Source organism: Saccopteryx leptura, chromosome 9 (assembly GCF_036850995.1).
Source record: "Saccopteryx leptura isolate mSacLep1 chromosome 9, mSacLep1_pri_phased_curated, whole genome shotgun sequence".
Taxonomy (NCBI): Eukaryota; Metazoa; Chordata; class Mammalia; order Chiroptera; family Emballonuridae; genus Saccopteryx; species Saccopteryx leptura.
In genome coordinates, this window is record NC_089511.1 from 51,101,558 (window position 1) to 51,119,788 (window position 18,231).

The following is an 18,231-nucleotide window of genomic DNA, read 5'->3' on the forward strand; positions in this document are numbered from 1 at the left end:
AAAAATACACACACACACACACACATCTTTGAGTTAGACCATAAAGTTTATATTAGAAAAGGACAGAGATGAAGATTTAGAGTGAGTTTAATTCAGGGAAGACCAAGTTTATGGGAAAACTGGATGTACAATGCTAAGAATTTGACTTTTGACTGCAGAGAAATTAGTTTGAATTTTTTAGTGGGTGTTTTGGGTTTTTTCTGAATAATATTCAAGGTAGGGATTCTATAACCTTTGCTGAGTAGTTTGTTGGCAGAAGATCCAGGGAAGAGGCTAACAAGGGTTTATGGTAGTGTTTTAGTTGGGTGAATTAAGTGTGCTTATGGTAAGAAATATTTTTAGTTATTAATTGCATGATTTAAAGATGGTTTTGGTATCCTTAATCAATGAGAAATTGGGAAGAGATTGATAGCAATTTTGGAAGGAAAATGAGGTCACACATGATAAGTATACATGTGAATGTCCTAGAGTAGGGGAGAAGGTATTTGGAGAATGAGAGGCCAAAACATTTTTGACTCTTTAACATTCTCATAAGGGATAATATACTGTGAATGGCATTAGTGACCCATCTTATAATTGAACAACTACTATATGTCTGTGTTCAGTTCTTCTTTTAACAGCTTCATTGAGTTGTTGAAGAAACTAAAAAACAAAACAATACAAAAAAACCTCTAAGGGCTTTGGCTTGGAATAAATTATATTCATTTAAGTATCTTATGGTATGCAAACCAGAAACATAATAAGCAAACAAAACCCCAAAAATATTCTGAAGAAGAAAGAAAAGTTGAGTTCTTATACTAAAAAAGCAATTTTTTAAAGAATAATTGGGCTTACATTCTTAGTTCTAGAATAGGTCCAAGGCAGTTATCTGTCAAATGCCAAGTAGTTTGGAGGATGGGTGCCTGGTCACATCTCACGGTCTAAATGATGTCAGGTGGTCTGGATATGTATGTCCTTCAGAGGACATGCATATGGTGTATGTCCAGTTGACATACAACAAACTAATGTATTTCTAGGCATTGACACAGGACTGGAAAGTTGCAGAAGTTTCTATGCTAGTTAGGACAAGAATAGAATTGTATCCTCTTGACTCAGCCTACTTGATTATAATAGTAATTTAGCAGCTTGACTATAGTGACTCCATTTTATTTCTTCACTCTGTTTCTCACAGATATCACTGACATCCCATACAATTTACCTATTTAAGGTATTCATAACAGTGGCTTTGTACTCAAAACAGTGTGCATTCATCACCACAGTCAAAATTAGAAAAATCTTATCCCCCCAAATAAACCCTGTGCCCCTAATCCATCACACCCCTGTCCCTTCATTCCTCCCAGCCCTAGGCAACCACTAATCCTATTTTTGTTTCTCTAGATTTTCCTACTCTGGACATTGAATATAAATGGAATCATACATTATGTGGTCCTAGTGACTGGTTTTTTTTTTTTATTTAGAGTGTTTTCAATGTTCATTCATATTGTAGAACACATCAGTACTTCATTATTATTGCTGAATAGCATTGTACATTTTGTTTATCTACTTATCAATTAGTTGATGAAGCTCACTTTATGCATTACTTCATTTGGCTCTTTCCCCTTTATTCCAGCTAGACGGGTATTTGGCAATTTTTTTCACCCTCTTTCTCTTGTGAGATGAAGTTGATTCAAAACAATATTTGTTCTCAATGATACAAGAAAACAGAGATCATTTACCCTGTATGGGATGTATCTTTCAAACCAAAATTCTCTCACTCTTTACCTTCCCCAGGCCATTGGTACAACTGCTTTGAGAAAGTAAGTTCAAACGCATCTTTTTTATATTTTTTATAGCTGTTCAAGTTATTTTGCAAGGTATATGTGGTTATTGTCTGTTTTTGTCTTTATTTTAAAAATAAAACTCTCCTTTTTTTAAAAATGTGAAGGTATAGGTAAGTGCTTGCTGTAGACTCTTGAAGAATCCTAACCACTTGTAAAGGGGAAAAATACGTGTCACCTCAAGTGCAGATAGTTTCAACTGTCAAACAAAAATTCTGAGTCTGAGATATTCATCACGCTATAAGAATACCAAAATACTTTTGACAAATGGAGTGACACATGATAATTTTAATGGATTGACATTTTCTTTTTATGGACTACATAGGCCATAAAATTAAAATGAAATCCTAAGGCTTTTCCACAAATACGATCACAGTAGTGGTCATTTTCTTTAATATTCCAATTATTCACCAATAAGTATTTAATACCACCAGTATTGTTTACAACTAGACACTGCAGAAATGAAATGATTGTCCCTTCAGTTAGCTTAGCGAATACTAATATCTGCAGAGAGCTTTATCACCCAGCAAACACTTTCATATACATTTCATAAATGAATCCTGTGAGTTTTTTATGAATCCTATATTATCCCTGTCATACTGATGCAGAAAATATTTATATGTGCCAAAGGTTCCGATTTGTCAAAAGCAGTGAGAATCAAACTACTAACTTAGATCTAATTTCACAACTTTTTTTCTGTATCCTAAAAGTCATTGTGAAACTATAAAAAATATTTTAAATGAAGTTAGACAAAAAAAACACCTAATCTTTGACTGAAGCAACATATCTTCTTCTAACCTTTCTAGACTTAGCTAAAATTGGATTGTTTCCACTTCATATCCTGTGAAAAGACTGCTGTCCTTCCCAAAAATATCTGCAAACTCTCAAGTCCTCAGTTTCTTGTAATTACATAATTACTTCAAGATCTTATGCTTTTAAACTCCCTGTTATCACTCATTCTTCACTCCCTTGCCTCTGTCTTTGATATATCCAAAGCAATGAATCATCCTCCTGCTTTTATCTTCCCCCAAACCCTTCACATGAGAAATAAATGTGAAGCGTACTAATTTGTAGAGGAAGACAAGACATTAATTCTGGCAACACATAACTGAATATTGTACATTAAACATCCCTTTTACTAAGAGTCTTCCAGCCTTGTCAACCTGAGGCTTTCCTGCTGGCTTCTTCCTCTGTAACCTCCAGCCTCCTGCTCAGCTTTTTTCTGCCTTCACTCCCTCTGCTCATTATCACTCTGTGCTTTCCCACTCCTAAATTTTATGAACCAAGACCTTGAGACCTCCCTCGCCCTCCTTAAAACTGCCTATCAGCCTAACCAGTGGTGGCGCAGTGGATAAAGCGACGACCTGGAACGCTGAGGTCACTCACTGGTTCAAAACCCTGAGCTTGTCTGGTCAAGGCACATATGGGAGCTGATGCTTCCTGCTCCTCCCCCTTTCTCTCTCTCTCTCACTCTCAATCTCTCTCCTCTCTGAAAAAAAAAATAATAATAAACTGCCTATCAAAGTATTTTTTCTTAAAAAAAAGAAATTTTCCTAAGAACTACTCTTAACCTATATATTTTTTGTTTTGCCACATGTGTTATCTAAATAAATTATGATGAGGCCCTGGCCGGTTGGCTCAGTGGTAGAGCGTCGGCCTAGCGTGCGGAGGACCCGGGTTCGATTCCCGGCCAGGGCACACAGGAGAAGCACCCATTTGCTTCTCCACCCCTCCGCCGCGCTTTCCTCTCTGTCTCTCTCTTCCCCTCCCGCAGCCAAGGCTCCATTGGAGCAAAGATGGCCCGGGCGCTGGGGATGGCTCTGTGGCCTCTGCCTCAGGCGCTGGAGTGGCTCTGGTCGCAACATGGCGACGCCCAGGATGGGCAGAGCATCGCCCCCTGGTGGGCAGAGCATCGCCCCTGGTGGGCGTGCCGGGTGGATCCCGGTCGGGCGCATGCGGGAGTCTGTCTGACTGTCTCTCCCTGTTTCCAGCTTCAGAAAAATGGAAAAAAAAAAAAAAAAAAAAAAAATGGCCCGGGCGCTGGGGATGGCTCCTTGGCCTCTGCCCCAGGCACTGGAGTGGCTCTGGTCGCGGCAGAGCGACGCCCCGGAGGGGCAGAGCATCGTCCCCTGGTGGGCAGAGCGTCGCCCCTGGTGGGCGTGCTGGGTGGATACCGGTCAGGCGCATGCGGGAGTCTGTCTGACTGTCTCTCCTCATTTCCAGCTTCGGAAAAATAAAAAAATAAAAAAATTATGATGACCCTACAAAATAAAATAATACTGCTCACAAAAGTTAGGGGGTATTTCAAAATGAATATAAAGTGATGAAAAAAAGCATTTGATTGTTTTATTAAACAAGAATTTTAGAAAAGCAAACAAGAAGTCAAAGTCAGTTATTTGATTTTGCAAATGAGATGCAAAACCAACTTTTACTTCATTGGTGAAAATGCACTAAACAAAAGGCTGAATGAAAGTACTGGATTATTTGCACGTTCCGTGACCCCTAGTTTTTGTGAGCAGTGTACTGTTATCTCAAATCTGTTGTGAGATAATCAATGCAGAGAGTTAAATAACTTACGTGAGATCATACAGCCAGACAGTAGTAGAGCCAGGACTTGATATTCTCAATTATGTCTCGAAAACAGGCTGCCTTTCTAACCTCAGTAGGATAGTCTTATAAGTCTTGCTTTTTAGTTTTCTGTAATCACTTCTGTTTCAGGTGACATTTGCTGGGAAAAAAATATTTAATAAAGTAGTCTTGTGGCTTTATTCAGTCCAATGACAACACAGTTAATTTAAGTATGGCAAACTGGTATTAACATTTTTATTTTTAAAATTGCAATTTATAGCTAGTGGAGGTTTTTTAACACAACAATGGAAGACAAATTTTTTTTTGCCTTTAAATGTATTTTGCATGTACGTAGATTTGTTTTATATGAGAGTTTCTCAACTTTGGCACTGCTCACATTTTGGGATGAAGAGTGCTCTGCTGTGCATTGTGGGATGTTGAGCAGTATTTCTGGCCTCCATCCTCTAGATGCCATAGAACCTTCCTAGTTGTGACAAGCAAAAATGTGTCTTTAGATATGACCAAATATCTCATGGGGTTAAAATTGCTCCCAGTTGAGAACCATCATGTTATATACTAAATTCTCCCATGATTAATGTTAAAACATAGCAAAAACAAAACTTATGTAACAAGTACCTATAAGTCTGACAATGACAACAGTATCTTTTCTGCTCAATCTATCCAACACCTCCCCACCCAACCCCAACCCCAAAATAGAGCTCTTGTTATTCACCTGTCTCTAAGAAAATACAAAAATAGTCATTCATTGTTTAGGATAACTGAAGGTGCTCATGTATTGTAGAAATAATAAAGCAAGAATATATTACACATTAATGGAATTAAATTTTATAAACTTGACCTAAATGAGACAAATTACCTATTCAATTCTCATTTATTCAGGGAGTGGTTAGTCTATTTCCCATTCCTTTCTTCTGTGTGCATATCTATCTATTCTTTGTCTGGTCTTTAGCTTTCTTCATTACTAGAAATTGAAATTACTCCACAGACATTTATTTAGTGTCATCTATATATTTTAAAGTGCTAGAATTTCTAAATATAACATGTATAAAAATTATACAATCATGATGTTTGTGAAATCCTCCCTGAGTCCTGTTCATATCAGAATAAAGGGTTGACCCATCTACATAGATTTAGTATATGTATTCTCTACTCCTTAAATATCTCCAAGGACAGAAGTGCTGCCATGTAAGTTCCTCATTCCAGAATTTCATTCTGATGTTTCAGATGATTCACTATGTACAAAGTGCTTGAATTTTAGTCTGTTTCCTCATATAGGTTTCCTTTTATGGATATGTGTGTATGCCCTGTGACCTTAGAGTTAGAGACCAAAATAATAGAATTAAATAAATAAGTGAAGTTTGAGTATCTTGATGTGCATGTTACCTCCCCTTGCTTATCTGTTTGGACTACCTCAGTTATATATTAGAATCTCTCATTACCAACATGATTGTGGTTTTATTTTATATTCCGTATATATTATAATCGATTTTCATTTAATATAATGAAAATTATGTCAAGTATGTTTATAACAATCATGACCAGATGGGAAATTAGATTTGCTTAGTTGATGGAGAAGAAATTGAGGTCTTCATTCATGAATCTTCAACCTCTACTGGCCTCTACACCTCAGATTCTGTTTTACTTCATTTGGATAATTTGTACTTTTGTTCTCTATAATAATTATTGCTATGATGCTTTCAAAAGAAGTGCTATCTTTGAATGGGAAGCTTGGTTCTTCCTAAAGTTATTAGGACCTGATGATTGAAGAAACTATAATGGTAACACAAATAGTTTAAGGGAAAAAAACCCTACTGCAAATAGATATATATCTAATGAGAAAATAATACATACTTAACTAGAATTGAGTAAAACAAACTTTGGAAGGAATAATGCTAAAACGAGGCAATTTCTCAACAGGCCTTTATTCAATGGCCATAGAATGACTTTAAATCATCATGATTAACACCTCATCTAAGGAATGAGAGTTTAGGTCCAGGGAGTCCACATCCGTTTGGATTAGAAAGCATTTTTAAACAGAAAACTGATAAGGTGCTGACACACTGCAGGTCTTAAATTTAAAAACAAACTTACACTTCACATTTAAGCTAGTTTATTTCTTCCTACACAGGCTTAAGGAAGACATATATAAATGGTGGACCAGAAGAACAGGTTTATGGGGGAGATTTAGGAAGATAATCTGTTCCTGCAATTGTATGGCTTTTCCCTCTAGTTAGTCCTTAGCAGTCTCATAAATTTCTACTTTCTTCCCCAGATGACAGCACCCCAACCTAAAATGATCCTGCAAGGCCACTCTGATAATGGTATCCCTAATCTATAAAGAAATCAGAGGCCCTGGCTGGTTGGCTCAGCAGTAGAGCATCAGCCTGGCGTGTGGAAGTTCCGAGTTTGATTCTCTGTCAGGGCACAGAGGAGAAGTAACCAACTCCTTCTTCACTCAACCCCCTTCTCTCTCTCTCTCTCTCTTTCTCTCTCCCTCTCTCTCTCCCTCTCTCTGTCCACCCCCTCCCGCAGCCATGGCTCAAGTGGTTGAGCCCCAAGTGCTAAGGATGGATCCATGTCTTCTTCTGAGGCACTAAAATAGCTCAGTTGCCAAGCAACGGAGTAGCAGGCCCCAGATGAGCAGAGCAACCCCCCAGTAGGAGGCTTGCTTGATGGATCTTGGTCGGGCAGGAGTTTGTCTCTTTGCCTCTCTGCCTCTCATTTAATAATAAAACAAGAGAAAAAGAAAGAAAGAAATCATAAAGTAGGTCTTTAAATTCTCATCACAGGCAAAATATCTTTTTTTTTCTGTATCTGTATAAGATGATGGATATTGACTAAACTTATTGTGGTAATCACAAATATGTAAGCGAAGTCTTTATGCTCTATCTATACCCTAAACTTACACTGTGCTGGATGTCAATTATAGCTAATTAAAACTGAAAGAAGAAGAATAAAAAGGAAAGGAGATACATAATGGAACCAAATCTTTTATAGGAAATAAGTCCTTGCTGGTAACAACACAGCCCGCCTGCATAATGTTGAATTTGGTTGAATCTAGCAACTACAGAAATCCCTATGAAGGAATATATACTGTAAAGGCTGTGGTCTCAGACCTGCAAAATCATGAGAGTATGCTCAAGCAGATTAGATTAGAAAAGAGATGGGAGGTCTTGTTTAGATAGGACCTTGGGTATAACACCTTCTCCCATTCATGGTCTGTCAAGTTGCCCTGAGTGTTCCAACCAAGACTTTTGGAACTGAGCACAGAGTGCCTATAATTATTTTATTGCCAGTAATTCTATTTCAGCCTGCTAGTAATAAGTCCCTAACCTGATTTGCCTTTTTATGAAAGTTTGTATGGCATAAAAAACACAAGGTAGTGAAAACCCATAAAAATAAACAAAGCCAGGAGATTTCAGGTCTCCTTATAAACTCAATTTCTTCCTTTAATTATAGAGCCTTCTGATTCTTATGAAAGATTGATAAAATGTGTTATGTGAATTGTGGTGTCAAAAAGCAGGATGTAGGTTGATGCTCAAAGCAGCAAGATTTAGGACTTCTGACTCAGCCTATAAATGAGCATATGGTGAGTGAAACGGAATAAAAAAATATATTCATAAAAAATATATTCAAGTTACTATGATGAATCTTTAAGTTAGTCACACTAATGGTAAGAATGATAAAAGAGCTAAATGAAACTATAAATAAACCTTATCTTAGCCAACTGTTTCAATGTCTCCGATGCAAACAACTTTTACAACTTAGCAAAATCTAAATAAAAATGATTTGAATATTCTTTCCTGGTGGAGATAGCGCAATAGTAAAAATAACACCAACATAGTATCATGTTTTTTAAAAAAGCAAATGTGAATAAAAAGAGCAAAAGCAGAATCTACAGATGAGCCTCATTTTGAAATATCATTAGTTCTCCAAATAACAGTTCTACTTACCTCTGGTCACTGTTCAGTCTGTGAAAACAATGGAAAAAGTTCAGAACTTTACTAGAATATTTTGAAAATGTTTTTCAGCTGCTCTTAAAAAAATAATTTGAAATCTAACAGATTTGAAAATAAAATTGAAGTATTAAAACAGTTATGAATAAATGCTAGTCAATCTCTTCTAATTCTTAAAAGAAATAAAAATTAGTTAATGCTTACCTGAAGTAAATTTATCAAAATGCACTCCTAGGCCCTGGCTGGTTTTCTCAGTGGTAGTATGGGCCGGTGTGTGGATGTCTCAGGTTCAATTCCCTGTCAGGGCACACAGAAGCGCCATCTGCTTTTCCACCCCTCCCCCTCTCGCTTCTCTCTCTCTCTCTCTCTCTCTCTCTCTCTCTCTCTCCTTTTTCCCTTCCTTCTCCCTTCATCTCCTGTAACTACGGCTCACTTGGGGCAAGTTGGACCTGAGTGCTGGGGTGGCTCTATGGCCTCTGCCTCAGGTGCTAAGAAGAACTCGGTTACTGAGCAATGAACCTATGCCCTACATGGGCAGAGCATCCTTTCAGTGGGCTTGCTGGGTGGATCCCAGTTGAGGCACATGTGAGAGTCTGTCTCTCTGCCTCCCCTCTCACTGAAGTAAAAAAAGAAATGCACTCTTAAAGTTAATAGCAAATTATAATTATGTAGAAACATGATCTCTACACTAGTGTAAGCCTTTGGAGAAAATATGCTATATATTCAGCCTACCTCACTTTTTGTTTATTTTTATCTGCATTACTCCCCTCACCGCTAAAATAACTCCACAGTCTAACCTACATTCTAGACAGTTGGAGTCCAGTTAAAACAAATCTCAGAGGTAGCCACAGCATGAAAAAGAAAGGAGTCTAAGATAAAGGGAGTGGCTTTAAGATGGCCCTTATACTGTAAATTAATTAAGATGGAATAGGGATTACTGGATGTATGAGTCAAGTTTTAACTGTTTTATTCTTAGTTTTCTTAAGTGAACCACGCAGACCATATTTGGAAATCATTTGTAAATGTGTAATTACTTCTCATTTTGCTTCAAGGATAGTTTGTGGCATAATGAATGAGCTTAACCAAATTCACATTTCACATCAATAACTCACTTTACTGGGCTCTTGGGAATTATATTTCTAAATGTCTCTGAAAGAATTCTCATTAATGCCATAAGTGCACCTAACTATCTTTTTTAGAATCTAGTCAATCCCACCTCCCTGAATTACTCACTGTTCATTCCCACAATAGGTATAAGAAGGATAAGTGATCAAAGTACTTTTCAGGGCAATATGTACAAACACTGTGTTTCTGTTTACCATTTAGATTTTTCTGCTCATTAAAACAGTGTGTTTTTTGGACTATTCTCATCTATCATATGAGATCAGATCCTTCCTTGGCTAGTGGGACTATATTGAATTTTCAGTGTTTAACCTAACCTGGAAAAGATGTTATACATTTAAATTGCTATTTCTCAAATACAGTCTATCTGAGCACGTCTTTGTTTTCTGCTTTTCTAATTAGTATCAAATACAACCTTCTGTTACCAACATTAATTATATATACATGTAATTATTTCTACCCATCTTTTTTTAAAAATGAGTTAGACATGAAAAAAAATAGGCAAATATGTCAGAAAAATGAGTTGGAACAAGAAATGATCTTATGCATAAATTCAAACCCTAGAGTCATATAGTTCTGTCTGTGAGCCCTTTGGAGGTCGTATGAGAAATGGAAACATGATCAGTTACAAGAGTGTCCATCAGTTAAAACAGATCAGTCTTATATGGTCATGGTTTTTAAGGGAAGTAAGAGGCAGTGGGACCCAGCAGACTGGTCATTGTGTTGGAGAACATTTACAACTTCCCAGAGGGAGAAAGTATCTGAATTTCATAAGTGTGTGACAGGTCCACAGATTTCCTTTTAGAAACCACTGAGCTAAAAGAAGAGTGCAGCTCTTTCTTTTTGTCCTTTATTTAGGCTGACTATTGGTTGGGAAGCCATAACTTGCCAATAGATTCTTAGTGGTGGTCTTATTTCTATGGGTCCCTTTTCACTGAAGATTTTTTTTTTTTTTGTATTTTTCTGAAGCTAGAAACGGGGAGAGACAGTCAGACAGACTCCCGCATGTGCCCAACCGGGATCCACTCGGCACGCCCACCAGGGGGCAACACTCTGCCCACCAGGGGGCGATGCTCTGCCCCTCCGGGGCGTCGCTCTGCCGCGACCAGAGCCATTCTAGTGCCTGGGGCAGAGGCCAAGGAGCCATCCCCAGCACCCGGGCCATCTTTGCTCCAATGGAGCCTCGGCTGCGGGAGGGGAAGAGAGAGACGGAGAGGAAGGAGAGGGGGAGGGGTGGAGAAGCAGATGGGCACCTCTCCTGTGTGCCCTGGCTGGGAATTGAACCCGGGACTTCTGCACGCCAGGCCGATGCTCTACCACTGAGCCAACCAGCCAGGGCCACTGAAGATTTTTAATTGTGGAAACCAAAGAGAGAAATGGACTTGTAAAAAAATCAGTTATGTATGAAAGTTCTTTAGGCTTTAGTCAGTTGGCATTTAGTTTTATAAATATAAGTGAAGCTACAGCTTCAAGTCAAGGAAATTTTGTAATAACACTGAAAAGTTGTTACGGTGTTATTCTTGGGAGCCTAAACCTAAGACTATAGCTGCTGAAGTAATTCTACCAGGTGGGGCAAAAGTAGGTTACATTTGTTTATATAGAAAATAATACAATAATTACTAATAACACAAGGAAAAAAACTCTGTGTTGCACGGACTCCCAACTGTAAACCTACTTGTGCCCCACCTTGTATATCAAATGTTGGTGAGACATAGCTAAGTGTGATGAGAACAAAGATATTGCATTTTACAGGTAGAACAGTGTGATTTTTTTTTGAGATTCTGTTTTCTTCTTTGGATGTGATATTAATGTGAACCTAAAAGTTTTCAGCTCTCTCCAACCCTACCTTCCATGGAGAGAGAATCTGAAACAAATACTCTCTCCACTTAAAAACAAAAACAAAACCTGTTATTCTACTCAGATCTTGTTTGGTTTCTGTAATAAATTATGAAATAATGTGTTTTAGTGTAATCTAAGAAACCCTACCTACTTTTATATGATAAGAAAGATATGTAGTTAAAATAATACCAATCATAAGAGCTAGTATTTGAGCTGGTATTTCTTGATCAATTGCTAGATACTAGGCTCTGTGCTAAGCATTGTACCTGCTTTATCTCATTTCATTTTCTCAGCCACCCATTGAGATAGGTGCTTTTTTTTTCTATTAATGTTATTAATAAAGAAACTGAGGCATACAGAAATTAACAACTTGTCCAAGGCTAGTAAGGAACCAATAAGAGAAACAGAACTCAACACCTGCTGTGTCTGTGTGACTTCCAACAACATATAAATATCTTAACCATGTTATATTTTGAGTCTATCTCTTATTTTGAGTGGCAAATAAAATTTCTAGGCTTGCCATTGAAATGAAGGGGGAAAGTAATGTAATGGAGGGATCTTGGACAGTGGTGGGATTCAGTTGGTTCGCACAGGTTCGGCAGAACCTAATTTTTTGTTGAGTTCAGCAAACGGGTTGTTAAAATGGCACTTGAATCAAGGTTCTAAGGCAGGCACCTGGGCAGCCACCCAATGTGAAAATCACAAATTTATATTCCTTACTCTTTTTTAGCATCCATCTGCACAACAGAGTATTCTTAGCACCAGTAGTAATCTTAATTTCATCCATAGGTAAAAAAAAAAAAAAAAAAAAAAAAAAAAATGCAAGTGAGGATGCCAATCAAGAAGCAATATGAGCCTGACCAGGCAGTGGCACAGTGGATAGAGCGTCGGACTGGGATGTGGAGGACCCAGATTCGAGACCCCGAGGTTGCCAGCTGGAGTGCAGGCTCATCTGGTTTGAGCAGGTCTCACCAGCTTGGACCCAAGGTTGCTGGCTTGAGCAAGGGGTTACTAGGTCTGCTGAAGGCCCACAGTCAAGGCACATATGAGAAAACAATCAATGAACAACTAAGGTGTTCCTTGATTGATGCCTCTCATCTCTCTCCATTCCTGTCTCTCTGTCCCTATCTATCCCTCTCTCTGACCCTCTCTCTCTCTCTGTACCTGGCAGGGGAGGGGGGGAAAAGAAGCAATATGAAAATATCTTTTTTTTTTCAGAGAGAAAGAGAGAGAGAGAGAGAGAGAGAGGGATAAATAGGGACAGACAGACAGGAATGGAGAGAGATGAGAAGCATCAATCATCAGTTTTTCGTTGTGACACCTTAGTTGTTTATTGATTGCTTTCTCATATGTGCCTTGACCATGGGCCTTCAGCAGACCGAGTAACTCCTTGCTCAAGCCAGTGACCTTGGGTACAAGCTGGTGAGCCTTGCTCAAACCAGATGAGCTCAAGGTGGCAACCTCGGGGTCTCAAACCTGGGTCCTCTGCATCCCAGTCCGACGCTCTATCCACTGCGCCACCACCTGATCAGGCTGAAAATATCTTAAATAATAGTTTTATTGGTTTTTTTCAGGTATTATTTAATATTTTTCATTAATATTTTAAAACTCTTATAATGTAATTTTGTGTATCACTTTATTCTTATTTAAGTATTAAGTGCATGAAATAATAAACTACCTTTCAGTATACCATTTTATTTATACTTAAAATGGTCATTAGGGGAGAGAACTGGTTGTTAAATTATTTGAATGCCACCACTGATCTCAAACTTACAAAATATGAATTTGCTGGGGTGATTTTGATATACCTATCAAGAGAAGAGGCTTACTTTCCCTCTGCCGTCAAGTAGTAAGGCATGAAAGGGATAGACTATTTGAGTGTTTATGTCTGCATCAGTATTTCCAAATGTTTTGAATTGTTCAGTTTGTTCATTCCTGAATAGCTGCTTACACACAGAGGGAATATATATACACAGTTTAAGAAAGAGTATTGAATAGATTTTGTGTGGAATTTTATCCTGATTACTACAGAATTTTCCCTTTGATGCCTTTTAGATGAAATGGCTTTAAGGGAAAACAAGGTCCTCTGATAGCTTGATGTTGCTCCTTTATTTTTATTTTTTTAAGATTTTATATATTGATTTTTAGAGAGAGGAGAGAGAGAAAGAGAAACGGGGAAGGAGTGGGAAGCCTCAACTGGTAGTAGTATGTGCCTTAATTAGAAAGGCAGGGGTTTTGAACTGGCGACCCCAGCATTCCAGGTCCATGCTCTTTCCACAGCGCCACCACAGGCCAGGCTTTATGTTACATCACCAGTACATAGATGACCTTTTACAAAAAGGTTCTTTTTAATGTTTAATATTTCATCTCAATAGGTGTTTGAAAAAATAAACTAGCACATCAACTCTGTGATTTTACAGACATTATTGCTTAGTTAAAACTAGATGGATTTTTTTTTAAAGGAGGGAGTGAAATTAAAGCCAAAACTCTAAAAGGTTAAATATTACAGGAAGCACACAGACAAAGGAACAATTGTGACGTTGATACATGAAGGCTTGAAGTTTGCAAAAATCTTTGTGGCATTGTGGCATTACATTAATGCCTTTCGGTCACTGGCTCATGACAAGCATTAGGCTTTTCTTCCATAGAGTGTGTTAAGTAACTTAGAGGAACAATGGAATGGGAGGATTAAGTCTAGAATAGATTGTGTTACCTTTTTATTTCTCTCCTTGTTGTGGTAGGTGATAGAATTTCTTGTGCACATAACTATACATTTTTTTAAGTTATCTGTATTTCCCTCATGAATAGCATTTTCCTTACTTGCAGGCAATGGTGTGTATCCAGTGTAGAATGTTTCTTTAGCTTTTTTCTTCTCTAACGTTTCATTTCCCAGGTCCTTTGAGAAACATAAACACTCCTACTGTCTCTTCCTTTCCCTCAGCCCTTGCCATTTGTTCTTCCTACAGTCAATGTTGGAGAGCTGGGAAGAAGATAAAGCAGTCTTGCTTAAGCCAGATAAGATGTTTAAAAATAGAGAATACCATGAGCTACAACTGAGTAATGCCCAAGGGTCAAAATAATCTCCCTTTCCATATAGCTGCCTCATTCAAATGAGAATTCTCAAGTATGAAGTGTGCTGTAGAAAATGTACCCACATATTCAATTTTTATTTCAGATTCAAAATGACATTAAAATTATAATTAACATAGTTTTCTAATATTCCACTTAGAATCATTTCATGTTTCTATTTTTGTTTCTCTTTCTGGGGTTTCCTTTCAGTCTCATCTCAAATCTTATCACTGATTAATTTAAGAAAGGATATGGATCTCTTCATTTGTATATTTTATTTCATTTCTGGCATTATATCTTAATAATGACTTTGTTTTAATTGGTAACTGCTTTGCATTTTAAAAATGAGCCTAGCACCTGACCAGGTGATGGCACAGTGGATTGGGATGTGGAGGACCCAGGTTCGAGACCCCGAGGTCATCAGCCCAAGGTCGCTGGCTCAAGCAAGGGGTCACTCGGTCTGCTGTAGCCCCCCCCCCCCTCCTGTCAAGGCACATATGAGAAATCAATCAATGAACAACTAAGGAGCCACAACGAAGAATTGATGTTTCTCATCTCTCTCCCTGTCTGTCTGTCCCTCTCTCTGTCTCTGACACACACACACACACACACACACACACACACACACACAAACACACACACAAAGAGCCTAGCACTCCTCATTGCATATATGCATATTGCAAATGTGGCAAATAAAGTGAAGCATGAGAAATAATCAACATAATGTGTTTTCCTTCTTTTCAGACGGTAAGGTTGAAGTGACAAAAGAAGGCGTGAAGCTGTGTACCATGGGTCCGGGAAAAGTGTTCGGGGAGTTGGCTATTCTTTACAACTGTACCCGCACGGCGACCGTCAAGAGTAAGACCTTCTATTTTCAGATACTTTCAATGCCTTTTGTGCTGGACTTGGGAGATGTTGATTAACATGTCCTTTCATTTAATCTTTGTAATTCTATTAATCTGTACTTTAATTTTTACTTTGAAATAGAGTCAATATATTTGTTTTCCTACTAAAATTTTGCATAATGTAAACTTTTACTGCTGACTTCTAGAAAGTATCCTTTCAGCCTAGAATTTTTATAAATTAAGATTTACAAAATAATTTTATAAATAGAAATTAAACAGGAGCAAGACCTTTTGCTACATTTAAAGCCTCAGAATCATATTTCAATAATCTTTACATGTTTTCTATTTTGAGTTACATTCACCAAATAAATGTCACTCTTTCATTCAGTGGTTTGGAAAAATTAAGAGGAGAAATGTTCATCTCATTCAAACATTGAGTGAGATATATCCTATCCTGAATCCTAAAACAGCATCTGAGTATATTCTTGTCTTCAGCTGCTCATCAAGCTGTATATTATAGCATTTTTCTTTTCTACTGATTGGGCTTATTTTAAATCAGGGCAATAAAGCAGCTTGTTTTCCTAATTTTACATGTATGTGTATATATGATTTCTCTAGCAACTTTTATTGCTTGGTAGAAGCAGCTGCAATGGTTAGAAGGGAAAAAATGTTTTAAATACTCCTTCCTGTTTGTAGGATGTAATGAAAATATAACAAACAGAGCTGAATGCAAATGCCAACAATGAAAGGTCCAGTTTATCTTTAGGCAGATGTGTATTTCACATTCAGAAGGTTTTTCTGATAACATTATCCTGTGGATGATAGCAATCATACATAATTACTTTGATTAGGTTGCGTCATTTAAAAAATTATATTGGAAAAATGACATTGCTAATGTCAATTAGTTTTAGCTGATATCACTGACTATTTTGTATGTATTATTCTTCCCTTAGAAGAATGGCAATAATTGACAATATGACATTGAAACTTGGGTTGTAAAGACCTTAAGAATGCATGGCCTACTACAGTTCTAGGAATTATATCTAGGAATTAGTGGATCACCACTTTATTCATTGAAATCACTATGATACCAATTGTAGTTGGGACCCTCATAAGATGAAACCTTTTTGAAACTTGATTCTTTATATCTAAAAGTATAGACCTCTTTTGATTGATGCCTTCTGTTTATTTCATGTGATTACTTCATTACATGACTCATAGAATAATGAAACCCAACGAACTGTAACAGATTCTGCCAGAACTTATACTCACAAAGTGCCTTAACTAGGAAAAACAGTAGTCAAGTAGTCATGACTTTATTATGTGAACAGATTTTCTATTATGCTTCATTTTTATGAGAAATATGCCTTTTGGGGCAAAAAAAAAAAATAACCAGAATAGAACATTTTGATTGAAAGGACTTCCTCAGAATGATGAGTAGTAGTTTTTTAAAAATTTAAAGTACTTAAAATTTTAAAGTATTTCAGCCCTGTATACTGCTCATTTAATCTAATTTAAATGACAAAATTTCAGAAAGGTCAACAGTTGGTTAATCATAAAGGTTGACACAGTGCTTAACCTTTGAAATATGGAATTACTAATAAAGAAATATTTAAAATATTAATGTATTTAAATAAATTTTACAGCAAAATTTTTTCATAAAAGAAATGCTTTACTTTATAAAAAGCAATTGTCTTAGGAGGTTTCTACAGAATGGTATTAATTTGCACTAGCCTCTATTGTAGTCCTGTTTTGTAAATTTTAATAGACACTATGCATCTGATTCAACAAGAAGGAAGTAGGTGTTGAATGTAAGTTATAATCCTAACTTTTGAGGGTCAAAACATCCATTATTGAGGTAAGTTAGTGATAGGTTCTGCTCTTTAACACAGACTTAGAGGTATCTCAAGTATGTGTGTGTGTGTGTGTGTGTTTCTTCATAGTGCCTATTTAAGATATGGAGGTTGAATTTCAGAAAAGAGCCTAGAGTTGATGGTGTGCAAATATAATTTATAGGAGAGAAGGTTTTGTACATGAGTGAGTAATAATATCTATTGACAATGGTGCCTTCTCAGTGTTGTATAAGAACTAGAAGATGTGACTAATGATTACTTGTTGTTCAGGGCCATTTTGTCTCGTATACTACACAGGGAGATTTTACTTATGACTGTAGTCCTTAGATATAATTTTTAATTTATGTATTGAGTAGGATGGCCATTCTTAATAATCACTTAATAAATCTGATTAGATTCCATTGTGGCGCTGCTTTTACCAAATTATTACAGTCAATGCTATCATACTCATTATATGAGATATTTTCATATGTCCTTATATAGTTCTTTAGAGACAATCATTTCTCAGCATGCAAGATTGTCTTGACTCCTGTCCATTTTTTTTTAAACTGTTATTTTGCCAGTGATGACCATTTGGAGTAACTTTCAAAGTGGGTTCACCCACTTGAGTGTAATAGTATACATCTAAAGAGATGGTCACTCTTATTCAGTAGCTTATCATTCATGCCTTTTATTATTTTTTTTTCTCACATAATTGGGCTTGTGATTCTCTTTCCCTCAACAACACCCACTTTCTTTTATGATAGAAAATATTGACTATTCCTTTATACTTTCTTTCTCCCTAAATTAGGCTGAAATATTAATGCATTTTTAAACTCACAGTTGTTACTAAATCCTAAATGGCATTGAAGATCTCTTCAATGAGTAATTTGTTGTTCAAGACAGCACTTTTATAAATATATATATGGCCATGAATAAAATCCAGTGACTTCCTCTACTAATGACTATGATCCTAACACCTGTGGATTTTCTTTAATTTAGGATATAAAAAAATAGTTTTATTTTTTAGAGGCATTATTGACATTTAACATTATATTAGTTTCAGTTGTACAACATAATGATTTGATATATGTATATATTGAAAAATTAACACCACAATGTCTATAGTTAAAATCTGTCACCATACATAGTTATAATTTTT

General features: G+C 36.8%; 1 protein-coding gene across 2 annotated transcripts in view; it reads left to right on the forward strand.

The window, feature by feature from the left end:
* PRKG1 (protein kinase cGMP-dependent 1) overlaps positions 1 to 18,231 on the forward strand; it is a 1,422,417-nt gene that overhangs the window by 488,657 nt on the left and 915,529 nt on the right. For both annotated transcript variants that reach the window (XM_066349797.1, XM_066349796.1), the window contains exon 3: positions 15,137 to 15,250. In XM_066349797.1, coding sequence (XP_066205894.1) covers positions 15,137 to 15,250 — 114 coding nt within the window. The remainder of the gene's footprint in view (positions 1 to 15,136; positions 15,251 to 18,231) is intronic.